Source organism: Lepidochelys kempii, chromosome 6 (genome assembly GCF_965140265.1).
Source record: "Lepidochelys kempii isolate rLepKem1 chromosome 6, rLepKem1.hap2, whole genome shotgun sequence".
In the NCBI taxonomy this organism is placed as follows: Eukaryota; Metazoa; Chordata; order Testudines; family Cheloniidae; genus Lepidochelys; species Lepidochelys kempii.
Window position 1 is genome coordinate 92,572,925 of NC_133261.1, and position 12,609 is coordinate 92,585,533.

Here is a 12,609-nt window from a genome sequence, read left to right on the forward strand (position 1 = left end):
ATCGGTAACAATTCATTGTACCATACAGAGATCTGGCCCTCTAAGGTGGTCTTTCCTGTAATTAGTGTTTCTATCCTCTTGAGATATAAGCTTCTTACATGGGTTTTGATATAATGCTCTAGTTGCAATAAGTCAAACTGTTATATTAATATTCCTTGTCAGTTTTTTGATCATATTAATTTCCATAGTTTATCATTACAGAATATCCAGTCGGTGGTTGTATACACTTTTTCCTGACATATAGTCTACATTGGATTTGATAACTCTGGTTAAAATTCTGGATTGTTTCTGATGGGTGTAAACAAGGAGAGGAAGAGGCTACTTCTTATCTGTGTCAGATTCCATATCCAAAGTGATGTATATATTGTTTCCCTGGTGTGTATGTCTTAATTTTTGAGGTACAAAAATACACTACATTTATATTTAAAATCCCGTTTGAGTTCCATCCAATGTACTAGGCTGACAGTGATTTTAATTGAGCTGCCCAATAATAGTTTAGTAAATTTGGTACTACCAATCCCCCTTGCAGATCTGCTCTATTAAGAGTTCTCATTTAAAGTTTGGAGTTTACTGTCCCACACAAAGTTAATAATTTGTTTGAATTGCCTCCAGTTATTTTTGGTATCCATACTGGTAGGGCCTGAAATAGCAAATGAAGTTTTGCTAAGTAATTCATTTTTACTGCTGCTTTATGGCCAAGCTAAGCCAAATGTAGTTTTTTCCAAATCCAGCAAATCATTTTTCAGAATATGAGTAAAATGATTTTCAATTGGCCAAGTGAGATTAAGAGAAATATTGACTCCTCAATACTTTGTTTGGATCATAAAACCACAAATGTATCTTGTAAATAATAGATTCCCTCCCCCCCACCGTATAATATTTCAGATTTAGTATAACTAGTTCCATAGCCTCATATCACTGAATTCATTAATTTCTTATGGAACATAAATCCTAGATTGTACTGCATATCACATCATTCTATGTTCCATCTGATTAGTTTGAATAAAATACTAGAAAAGAGCAATGTTCAATTTTGGAAGATCCTGTACTTCTAACAAAAGAAACTGCAAAGCTTGAGGTAACTATTCACTTAAAAATAATGAAATCTTTCATTCTGATAACTTAACAAGTATGTTCATTTCTTGCTAATTTCACTATTTGCAGATAAGTCTTAATTCTACATAACTGAATGTTACTATATGTGATCACCTACTACAGTTGCTTTTCCAAAATATCAATACTCACAAACTGAACTCTTTCAGTATACTGCCTCCTAGCTCTGTACATTTAAAGTAGCATTGAAAACTAGACTATAGTTTTGTTTTTACCATCTGTTACAACTTTTGTATGTTGCTTTATTGCACATAATACAAATAAAACTAACTAAATCATATCATTTCATGTTTTAAAATACCAATTTCTAATTTCAACAAAGAGTGAACAAAAAAGAGGAATTGAGGACAACCTTGTCTGGTGGTTCTTCATAGATGAAAGTCTTTGGCGTATACCTCATTAACTTTTATTCTAGTGGAGAGAGTAATTTATCCAAGTGTTTATATTGCCCATTGTTGGTAGTCATGTTTTTAGGAAAGATCACTCTACTTTCTCAAAGGCCTTCTTAGCACGTAGTGATACCAGTAAATTTTTGTAAATCCTGTACATAAATATTTGTATCCTCCTAGTGCCTAGAAGCTCCAGTGATGGACCAGGACCCCATTGTGCTAGGTGCTGTACAAACACAGAACAAAAAGATGGTCCCTGTCTGTAGTGGGTTAGCAATAGCCCCTCCCTCTCTGGGTCAGTGAGAGGCCACTCCGCCTCACTAGTCGCAGGGCGTTGTGCCCAGGTGGGGGAATTGCTGAGTCACTCTTGGCTTGTAGCTCTGGGCAGCAGTCCGGGTAGAGCGATAAGCCATAATCAAGGCAGTGAAGGGTCAGTGGCTTGGACCTGTACTCAGGGGCGAGTGGCAAAGAGACAGTAAGTAAGCTGAGCCCTTAATTGGGCTGGGCCAGTACAGAGTATGGGCAACAAGTCCTCTGGGCTGAGGCCGGGGTAGAGCACCCAAACAGTCCAGGGGAGCTCAGGCAGGAGTAGAGCCTAGTGCCCTCACTCGGTGGACTGTAGGCAGATGCAGGGCTGTCCTTAAGATTTATGGGGCTCTATGCAGTATTATTAAACTGGTGCCCCTATGCCTGACGGCAACCTGGCTCGCAACCTGGGGGGAGGGACGAGGCAGCAAAGGATACCAAGCCGCCCATCCCGCCTCATGGTGGAGGAGAGTCAGTGTTCCCTGCAGAGACCCCCGTACCCTCTCCCTCACGCAGAATGTGCAGCACCAACGCATTCAGCTCTGACTATGGCCCCTGCCTGAGGAGACTGCAGCGTGAGCTGGGTGTGTGGGAGCTGACCTGCTGTCATGGGCGGTGGGTGAAGCTGCTGCTTGGGGAGACTAGCTCCCCAGCAGCCCACCTCTTCTGCCTTTGGCCCTTCCTATACTCCACCCCAGGCCCCACCCTCTTCCCACTGTCTCCCTCCTCTCTGCTCACCCCCTTCCAGCCAAATCCCTGAACCCAAATGAAGCAGATGACATGGGGCTTGGGGGGAGGGGATGAGAAGAAAACCACACACCACTCTTCTGCAAATTCTTTCTAAAGAAAATGGAGCATGTTTTCTACTGCATGCCAGTTAGTGAAGACTGGCTATGCAGAAGGTACCTAATTAAAAGCACTAAACATGGGAATAAAAAAGGTCAGTCACAGGTTTTTTGATATACCCTGAAGTTAGATTTATTTGCAAAAAACTTTGTAGCAAGGGCAAGTCAGCTGTCTTGCTGACTACAGCATTAAATATTATGGAATACATGATGCAGCTCTTCCCTGTTTTACATTTTCTTAATCAGTATTTCTAAGCTGATTTTATATTTTAAATGTACTCTTAAGCCTTCATAAAGTAATCATTCCAGAGTACTACATATTTAACTCACTGAAACAGACATTTAAAATCAGTCAGAGGTTTAGTGTTCATAGCTTTTAGAAAAAAAGTAACACTAATTTACTTTGTGTGATCTCCATAACAGTAGACATGTTTATGAAATTTCACCAACTTTAAAAAATGTTTCCAAAGATTTTAGGCAGAACAAAGCATTTGATATCTTACTAAGATACTGATTTTACTGGAGGGTTCTCTTAAAACTAGTTCATCAAATAGTCAGAGGTAAAGACAGGGAAACTCATTTGTCCAGCTATCTGGAAGGAAAGGGGTGTTGTCCCTTTAAGGGCTCTCTCCAACAGGGGAGTGAAGAGAGAAAGGGATGGACAGAGACTTTGGAAGCAAGTTTTTTGTACTACAGTAATTAAAATTCATGTGTATTTTAGATAAGGGTGGTCTTTTGAAGGATTTATTTAAAAAACTGTATGTCTGAAGATCCAAGCATTTAAGGCTAAAGATGAATACTCAGATTGTGCTTCTAAAAATCTATGCAAGGATTTTTTTTAGAGATGTAATTTTATAATATTCACCAACAGAAATGAAATATTTTTAAAGCAAATTTTAAACTAAGGTCCTGTAGACTAACATGTTCTGAGTAAATATTACAGTAACGCACAACCGTTTGTCAGTAAATTCAGAAACTGACAGTATATACCTGGGGGTTGGCAAATGCCTGTTAAATGGCTTCATTACCACTTGAATGCCTCTTTAACCGTTTCAATATTGTGTTAATAGGTTTGGCAGGCTGAAAAGCTTTTTCACTTTTAAGTTACTCGATCCCTGGAGGAAGACTCACCAGGCTGCAGGAAGGGTCATAACAGGGATAGGAAGAGGGAGGCGGGTGGACACTAAGACCCTGGGGTGCCCCAAATTTTCAGGTGCCCTATGCAACTGTGTACACCTAAGGACAGCAGTTAAGTGGCAGGGGTGATGCAGGCCTACCCAACTCCACCACATCCCAGCCCAGGGCCCCAACAGTGGTGGAGGAGTCTGCCACTGGGTATCCTCCTGCAACACACTGACTGGGTTGCAGGCCAGCTCTCAACCTGACGGTTGTCTAGTTCCCCCAGGCGACTTCCTATCTCCCCATTGGGGCATACCTGGATCTATAAGGGGATCTCTGCATTGTCCAGGTAGAAGGCCAGTAGTTGTCCCGACAACTCCTCCTTGGCATGGTAAGCATGTGGCTTGGGCAACATTGGCCAGTCCTCAGCGCCGCAGGGGTCCATGGCAATCTCCCAGTTTGGGAGCAGGCTGGAGACATCTGGCTCCTTCAGCGGCTGCAGCCCAACTGAGCTTGCAGACCCACCTTTTGTACTTCCTGTCCCATCCACTGACTTCTGGTGGGCAGGGTGAGCACAGCCTCACTCCACACACCAGGGATCTGCAAGTGCACCCACCCCCTATGGGTGGGTGGGAGGCCACTACATCACTACCCCACCCCAGACAGCTTACCATTTAAGTAAAAATTATTCTTTTGACTTGTCTAATGTCCATGTGGCATAATTTAAAGAGGTAACAAACAAAAGAGATGGGCCTAGAATAGAATAGGCAGTGCTGAGGATGTGTAAAAGAAAGCACCTGCAAGGAGGCTGGATTCACAACTTACCATGTCTCACTCCAAGCCACAGAGACTGAAATCCCCTCTCATCACTATGGTGGAAGTACACTGATAAGGACACTGTGTGTCAGGAGGAAGTTTGCCACAGTGCTACCCTGGCAGCACCAGTAGTCTGGATAAATGAAGGACATGAGTCTCCAGAACTGCCATCCTGGCATCTTTTACTACATTTACTTTAATAAATAAAATAATAATACTTATGCTAAACAATCTGTTCCTCCAGATCTGAAAGCTCTGCATACTTGAAAGCTTGTTTCTATTGGACCAACTTCTGTTGGTGAAAGAAGATATTACCTCACCCACCTTGTCTCTTTAAAAGAGATAATATATTTAGTGCATAATATAATGTTCACTTTTAAAAACCCTTGCCTGTGCTTTTCTTGAACAGCACTTTAGATATACTACTAACTTCTACAGCACTGCAGGTGTGCATGGCTTTTCATAGACAAAAGCCCCAAGGAGCTCAAGTCTGGAGCCCTTACTTCACAGGAATTACTTAGGTGGCACCGGATTGGATGCCATGTTGGACACAAAACAACAATGGATGTTATTGGGTGGTGGGAGGCTGCAAGAATTAGTGTTACAAAAAGAGATTATACATTCCTCAGAGCTGGGGAATTATCTTTATTATTATGCCTGTAGCAGGGCAATGACTCACCAGCAGGGCACCACCTGCTGGTTGTCTCAGCAATTAGCTCCTTCCAGCCTTCAGAGCACCCTCTGCAGGCTGGTGTCTCAACTGCCACTGGCATCCATATCCCTCCCAGAACCCAGTGCACTTTACCCTGGGGTTCTGCCCCAGCAGTATCCCCACACTCTGGGTCTCCCCTCCCTAGGGAACCCCCAACCCTCTAAACTCACCTTGCCTCAATGGCTACTGCCAGTCATCATCTAACCCCCCACTCACTGGGGCAGACTGCAGTGTAATGACCATTCATCATTGGCAAGGGGTTAGGATCAGCTGCCCCTGCCTATTCCCAGGCTGCCCCTCTACAGCCCCAGTACCTTTCTGGCTGTTTACCAGGCTGGAGCTCCCCAGTACTGTTCTACCTCAGGTACCTTGCTTCCAGGCAGCTAACCCTTCTCATTCCAGAACTAGAGCAAGGTTCCTCCAGCTTCTAGCCCACAGCCCTCTTATAAGGGCCAGCTGTGGCCTGATTGGGGTGTGGCCCCAGCTGTGGCTGCTTCCCCCAATCAGCTTAGCTGTTCCCAGCCGCAGCCCTCTCCAGGGCTGCTTTTACTATTGGCTCTGCAGGAGTGGGGCAGCTGCCCCACTACAATGCCCAACACAGTGGATATCTGATCCTCAGAGGGCCTCAATACAAATAAATAATAACAATGAAAGGACACAAGAGAAACTATTGTATGTCTCCAACTAGTCACTTCTATTTGGTGTGTCTTTTGAGTTGTTTATAAAGGGTTTAGAGACACTTTTTTCTTTCTTTGCCCCCTTCTCCTCCTTTTAAAAAACAAAGTCAGCAAATGACTCATTTGAACAAGCAAAGTCTGACAAAAGGGCCTGGGTCTTAGGTCGGGAGGTTGGGGCTGGAGGCAAACTGAGTGGAGTGAGTGAGATGTCCTGTCACCTGCCGCAGCTGGCAGTCATCCTCTTACATACATCTCTGGCTGGACAGCTAAACTGTGGATTCCATGTCAAGCTTTAATATTGAATGAGAAGGGACAAAATTACAGGTCAATAACCAGTCAGTAAAGGAAAGTAAGAAGTCAGAGGAAAAGGCAGCAGAGAGGTAACAGTGAAAAAAGAGAAAGATAAATAGTAAGATTACATTTCCCTCCACTTGTCAGCCAGGATTGGGTGTGGTGACATTATTCTTCTTGGCTCTTGCATGATTTTATTTCCCCCATAGGGTAGTTTTCCAATCTCTCTTTCTCCCTAATTGTAAAATAAATTATGAATTGGGGGTGAGAGAGGCTGTATCACATCCACTGGGATCTGATTACAAGTCTTGTTCCTGAGTGACAGCTCAATCCTAGTGTACAGTGGCATTCAAACCATTTCTCCTCCGCCTTACTCGAAGTACGCAACTAAGTACTCTCAGACTAATAGCAAAGGCAGCACACAGGCTGAGAGAAAGCCATCCGGGAAGGAAAAGTTTAAAGTAACTGGCATGGTTTTGGCTTGAGGGTTAACAAAAGGGCTAGGACACAGGGGGTGGGAGGATTTGATTGCCAGTGACTGGTAATTTCAGAAATCAGGGAGAGGGAAGATGCAGGTCACCAGAATCAGTAAACGACTAGTGTGAGAGAACAAATAGCCCTCCATAAACTTGGGCTTCCAGCTTATTGGAGAGTTTGCTCCAAAAGATGCCAAGCCATTGGGTGTCCAGGCACCTCCAACTGCTCAAGTGAGAACATCCATACACCAGTGACAGCTTCCAAGTAAGTATAATGCAGTGGAGGGATGCACATAGATTTGGGGCTGGGGAAGAAAGTACGTGAAACATTTTTAAGGGGACCCTGGGATTCAGTGAAGGGAGAAAAAGGTTCTCTCTGCAGTGTCTTGTGGGGTGTTGCATATGCATTAAGTTTGCATTCACAGAATGAAGCAGATCAATTTCATTCCAGACCAGAATGAGATGTCTGAGGGCAGCCTGTCTGTGGAATCCCTGTTGCTTGCTGACCAATCCAACAGCCCAGCAGAGGAAAAGACAAGAGCAGACAGCTCTGACACAGACCTAGAGATTGAAGGTGAGCATTTGCTGGCCACACTTCCAACTAAACCCTTTCCTTCACAGTCAGTGCAGCACCTATTAACAAGAGATTAATATAAGAAGTGGAGTCCCTGAGCAGGGACCAAGGACACTGCCCTAGTAGGAATCCCAGCACCCTTCCCGTTTTCCAGCAGTTTGGGTAAGAAAAGGGTGGACTTCTCACCAAGGCCTCTGTCTCCAAACCATGCTGGTAGAGCCCCTCTTATCTTTAGTATCACTCTCTAGCTAGTGGGTTTAGCCCTTTAGCTAGTAAATGTCTGGTTAATCAAACTCTGCTCACATTTTTATATATGGCAAAGATATCTGGAGCCTAGGATCAGCACTTTGTTAATGTACTATAAATTGAAAGGAGAAAGAAAGAAAATTAAAAACCAGAAGAATCGAAGTAAAAGGAGATGTTTGCGAGAGTCCTCAAATATAACTGTCAAAAGTACTTTAACTAGAGTGGAGTTTGTGCTGAGGTTAAACCATTGCATAAATGTAGCAATACAACCTCTAAATACTGGGTTTGATGAAGAAAGTCCAAATGACAGGTTTTTACAGAAATGCAGCCATCAGCTGTCCTGGTCTGTTCTACTGCAGCTGTGTCAGCAACTTCCAGTGGCCAAGATGATGAGAACACAGAGTTTCTTTCTGCCATTTGTAAGCCAACATGCTGCGGGTTGACCAGCCTCCTCTGGCACTATCTGCCATAGGCTTCAGTTACGATAAATAGAATAAGGCTTACTTGCCTGATGTCAGAAGTGCTTGTTTAGACCTGGAATGATTTAGTCACGTTCCAGGTTTCTGAAGTTAGATATGAGAAACCAAACAGTCAAACATAGAAGGAGTTGGTACAGGATAAGTTGTCCCAGAAACAGATGTCTTTAAGAGTAGAGATCTTATTCTTATCTTGTGGAATTCCATTTCCCTCAGCTTAGCTCAACAAGGCAAAATTAGACATAGGTCAGCCACAGAAAGCCAAGCCCATGAATCTGGCGTGGCCTGTTGACTGAAAGGTTGAATTTGACTCATGAATCTGAAAACATGCGGAGTGAGGGTCTCATGAACACAAAAAGCACAAGTGACTTCTTGGCTCCCTGCAAGCCTGGCAACTCTTGGGCTGTCCCAGTCTCCCCCATCATCACAGTTGAGGGGGAGAGAACGTGTCACATGATCCTAATCTTTCCTTCCATCAAATTGCAAGGCCAGCGCTGAGCAAAAGGGAGAAATGCACAGAGATTCTTACTAGCTTGACTCTTCGGGGGGGGGGGGGGGTTGCTTGGCTCATGTCTTCTAGCCCTTCCTCGTGAGGTAACCTATGGACCCCAGCAAGGAATCAACCAGTTCCCTCTGCAGGTGAAGAAATAGCTGCAGTGTTGGGGGGAAGAGAGATGGGACACTGAGTACACTGCTCACAAGCCTCCTTTGTTTCTGTAGATACCGAGAGGTCCTTTGCAACCATAAAGGGTGCAGAGCTATATTTAGAGGCTTGCAAACTGGTGGGAGTGGTGCCTGTCTCTTACTTCATTCGGAACATAGAGGAGCCTTACATGAACCTGAACCATCATGGTCTAGGACCCAAGGGTGCCAAAGCCATTGCCATCACACTGGTGGTGAGTACCTGATCAAGGATGGAAGTAGTGTCAACTCAAAGCCAACAGGTATACTGGGCCGCTCCAAATTTTGGAGGCTATTATTTAGTGTGGGGGGGAGGGGTGGGTAAAGCTACTTTATCCTTGTAGGAGCCCTGAGAAACCCCACCATTTCTAACCCTCTACACAGAACATAAGAACCACCATACTGGGTCAGACCAATGGTCCATTTAGCCCAGTATCCTGTCTTCCTACAGAGGCCAATGCCAGGTGTGTAAGAGGGAATGAACAGAACAGGCAATCATCAAGTGATCCATCCCCTGTCATCCACTCCCAGCTTCTGGCAATCAGAGGCTAGGGACACTCAGAGCATGGTGTTGCATTTCTGACCATCCTCGCTAATAGCCTTTGATGGACCTATCCTCCATGAACTTATCTAAATCTTTTTTGAACCTATTATAGTTTTGGCCTTTACAACATCCCCTGACAATGAGTTCCACAGGTTGACTGTGTGTTGTGTAGAGAAGTACTTTCTTTTGTTTGTTTTAAACCAGCTCCCTATTAATTTCATTGGGTGACCCCAGAAATGTCTTGTGTTATGTGAAGGAATACATAACATTTCTTTATTCACTTTCTCCACACCCGTCATGATTTTATAGGCCTCAACCATATCCCCTCTTAGTCATCTCTTTTCCAAGCTGAAAAGTTCCAGTCTTTTTAATCTCTCCCCATATGGAAGCTGTTCCATACCCCTAACCATTTTTGTTGCCCTTCTCTGTACCTTTTCCAATTCTAATATATATTTTTTGAGATGGGGCAACCAGATCTACATGCAGTATTCAAGATGTGAGCTTACCATGGATTTATATAGTGGCATTATGATGTTTTCAGTCTTATTATCTATTCCTTTCCTAATGGTTCCTAACATTCCGTTAGCTTTTTTGACTGCTGCTGCATTTTGAGCAGATGTTTTCAAAGAACTATCCACAATGACTTCAAAATCTCTTTCTTGAGCGGTAATAGCTAATTTTTAGAGCACATCATTTTGTATGTATGGTTGGGATTATGTTTTCCAATGTGCATTACTTTGTATTTATCAACACTGAATTTCATCTGCCATTTTGTTACCCAGTCAGCCAGTTTTGTGAGATCCCTTTGTAGCTCTGCTTTAGACTTAACTATCTTGAGTAATTTTGTACCATCTGTAAATTTTGCCCCCTCACAGTTTACCCCTTTTCCCAGATCATTTATAAATATGTTGAACAGTACTTGTCCCAATACAGGCCTCTGAAGGACATCACTACTTACATCTCTCCATTCTGAAAACTGACCATTTATTATTACCATTTGTTTCGTATTGTTTAACCAGTTGCTGATCCATGAGAGGACCTTCCCTCTTATCCCATGACATCTTACTGTGCTTAAGAGCCTTTGGTGAGGGAACTTGTCAAAGGCTTTCTGAAAGTCTAAGTACACTATACCCACTGGATCACCCTTGTCTGCATGTTTGCTGACCCCCTCAAAGAATTCTAATAGATTGATGAGGCATGATTTCCCTTTACAAAAGCCATGTTGACTCTTCCCCAACAACTCGTGTTCATCTATGTATCTGATCATTCTGTTCTTTACTATAGTTTCAACCAGTTTTCCTGGTACTGAAGTTAGGCTTATTGGCCTGTAATTGCCAGGATTGCCTCTGGAGACTTTTTTAAAAATTGGTGTGCAGTTAGCTATCCTCCAGTCATCTGGTACAGAACATGATTTAAGTGATAGGTTACATATTACAGTTAGTAGTTCTGCAATTTCATATTGGAGTTCCTTCAGAACTCTTGGGTGAATACCATCTGGCCCTGGTGACTTATTACTGTTTAATTTATCAATTTAATTTATCAAAGCTGTTGCAGCCACTAAGCTTCCAATCAAAAAAAGGAACCTCTTTGCTGACTGTAGAAGGGTCCTACAGGCCCCCTCAGGGCCTGATTTTCCAGCACTCCTACCCCCTACAAGCCCAGGAAGTAAGACAGCAAGATTGATACCCCAACCCTGGCTCTCTGCTAACCACTGGGCAGACCCAGGGAGCCTAAGATTGAGACTGGGAATTGAACCTGATTCTCCTATAACAGCAGTGCAGAGCATGAATCACTTGGCAGCTACACCACTTAACCAAGTCTCTTTCATGTCCCAACACCCTCAGCCCCAGCTCTGCCCTTTTTCACTGACCACAGTTATGTTAGGCACAGTTTCTGCAGTGCCTTATATGGGAGGTATACAGGGACTATGTAAATTACACCGAGGACATTGCCCATTTCACTAACATTCCAGCAATTCTCTGTCTCTCTCTGTCCTGTTTGGGCTGTTTTAGTCCAACACAACCACCACTCATCTGGAGCTGGAAGATAACTGGATCCTGGCTGAAGGAGTCACGTGTCTGGTACAGATGCTACGAGAGAACTGCTACATTCAAGAGCTGGTATCCAATTTTCTTCCTAGTTCTAACACACTGGAACATGGCAACATAGGAGACATACAAGCTCCCACCATTTGTCATCTCATCCAGTATCCTTCCTTACTGGGTCAGACCATTGATCTTTCAGGTCTCGTATCCCCACCTTGTGCTATACCAAATCGTACAGTGCATTTTTAATATAAAACAATAGTATCTGCCTTAGATTTTCTGCACAAAATATCTGAGGAAATTTTGAATTTTCTGAGTTTCAAGAAAATCAGTTAATTAGTTGCCAAGTTCTAATTGCCTCCTCACAAAAAAATTCACATTCTGAATGTCATAATTTTTGTGCCCCTCTAGTTTAAAAAGTACAAGCCGCAGAAAAGCAAAATAGTGAGAGCATGATGGGCTCCCCAGAGCTATGGAATTATTTAGTTAATTTGCAGGAACACACAAAATGACTACCTTCTTTCTCATAAACAAATCCTTCTACAGTATGGTTAGCCAATGGAGAAAATGTTCTGTATCGGAGATTTTCATGCTCCAAGAGGGTGTGTGGAAGCCCTTCTGAACAGATTAAGAGAGGAATACAAAATTACTTTTTTATATATGCTCTGAGTAATGTTTCCTGTATCCAAAATTGGGGGCATATGGAATGGATTTTGTAAGGCCTTGGGCTTTGTGCGGCATCAAAGATCTTTGACAAAGTAACTGCTGGTTCATTGAAGACCAAGACCTCAGTGAAGTTGTTGGCTCTGCAGTTTTGCTCCTATTACAAAGGAGCTGGGGTTGCACATACAAGTATCAAAATAGAAGGAAACCTCTGGTTTTAATTACTGTCTAAGAGTGACCCTGCCTGACTAGTGCCTCTGTCCTGCTGGTCTTGGATTCTCTTAGCCTTTCTTGCACATTCAGCCACAAACAACACTAAAAGCAGCTCCATTCTGGGGGGTTTTCTTTTCATATACTTGATACTTCCCTTTCAGAACATCTCCAATAACCACATAGGCACAGAAGGAGCGGAAGCCATCTCCAGGATGTTCCTGGATAATATTTCTTGTCTCCGGGCTGTTCAGCTCTCAGGTGGGTCCATGCATTCTAGGAAGAGGGCAGAGGAGGAGTTTGATATGATATTTTTCACTTCTATAACTCTTCTCATCCTGAAAGCACATTATAGACTATGGGCCAGATTCTGCTCTCATGTATATGTACTCTGGTGTAAATGCAGAGTAACTGCACTGAAGTCTA

At 43.3% G+C, this 12,609-nt stretch overlaps 1 protein-coding gene across 1 annotated transcript in view; it reads left to right on the top strand.

Moving 5' to 3' along the window:
* Positions 1-7,170: 7,170 nt before the first annotated feature.
* The window catches only part of LRRC74A (leucine rich repeat containing 74A), a 34,919-nt gene continuing 29,480 nt past the window's right edge, over positions 7,171-12,609 (top strand). The window contains exons 1-4 of the mRNA XM_073350348.1: positions 7,171-7,318; positions 8,761-8,936; positions 11,278-11,385; positions 12,348-12,444. Coding sequence (XP_073206449.1) covers positions 7,171-7,318; positions 8,761-8,936; positions 11,278-11,385; positions 12,348-12,444 — 529 coding nt within the window. The remainder of the gene's footprint in view (positions 7,319-8,760; positions 8,937-11,277; positions 11,386-12,347; positions 12,445-12,609) is intronic.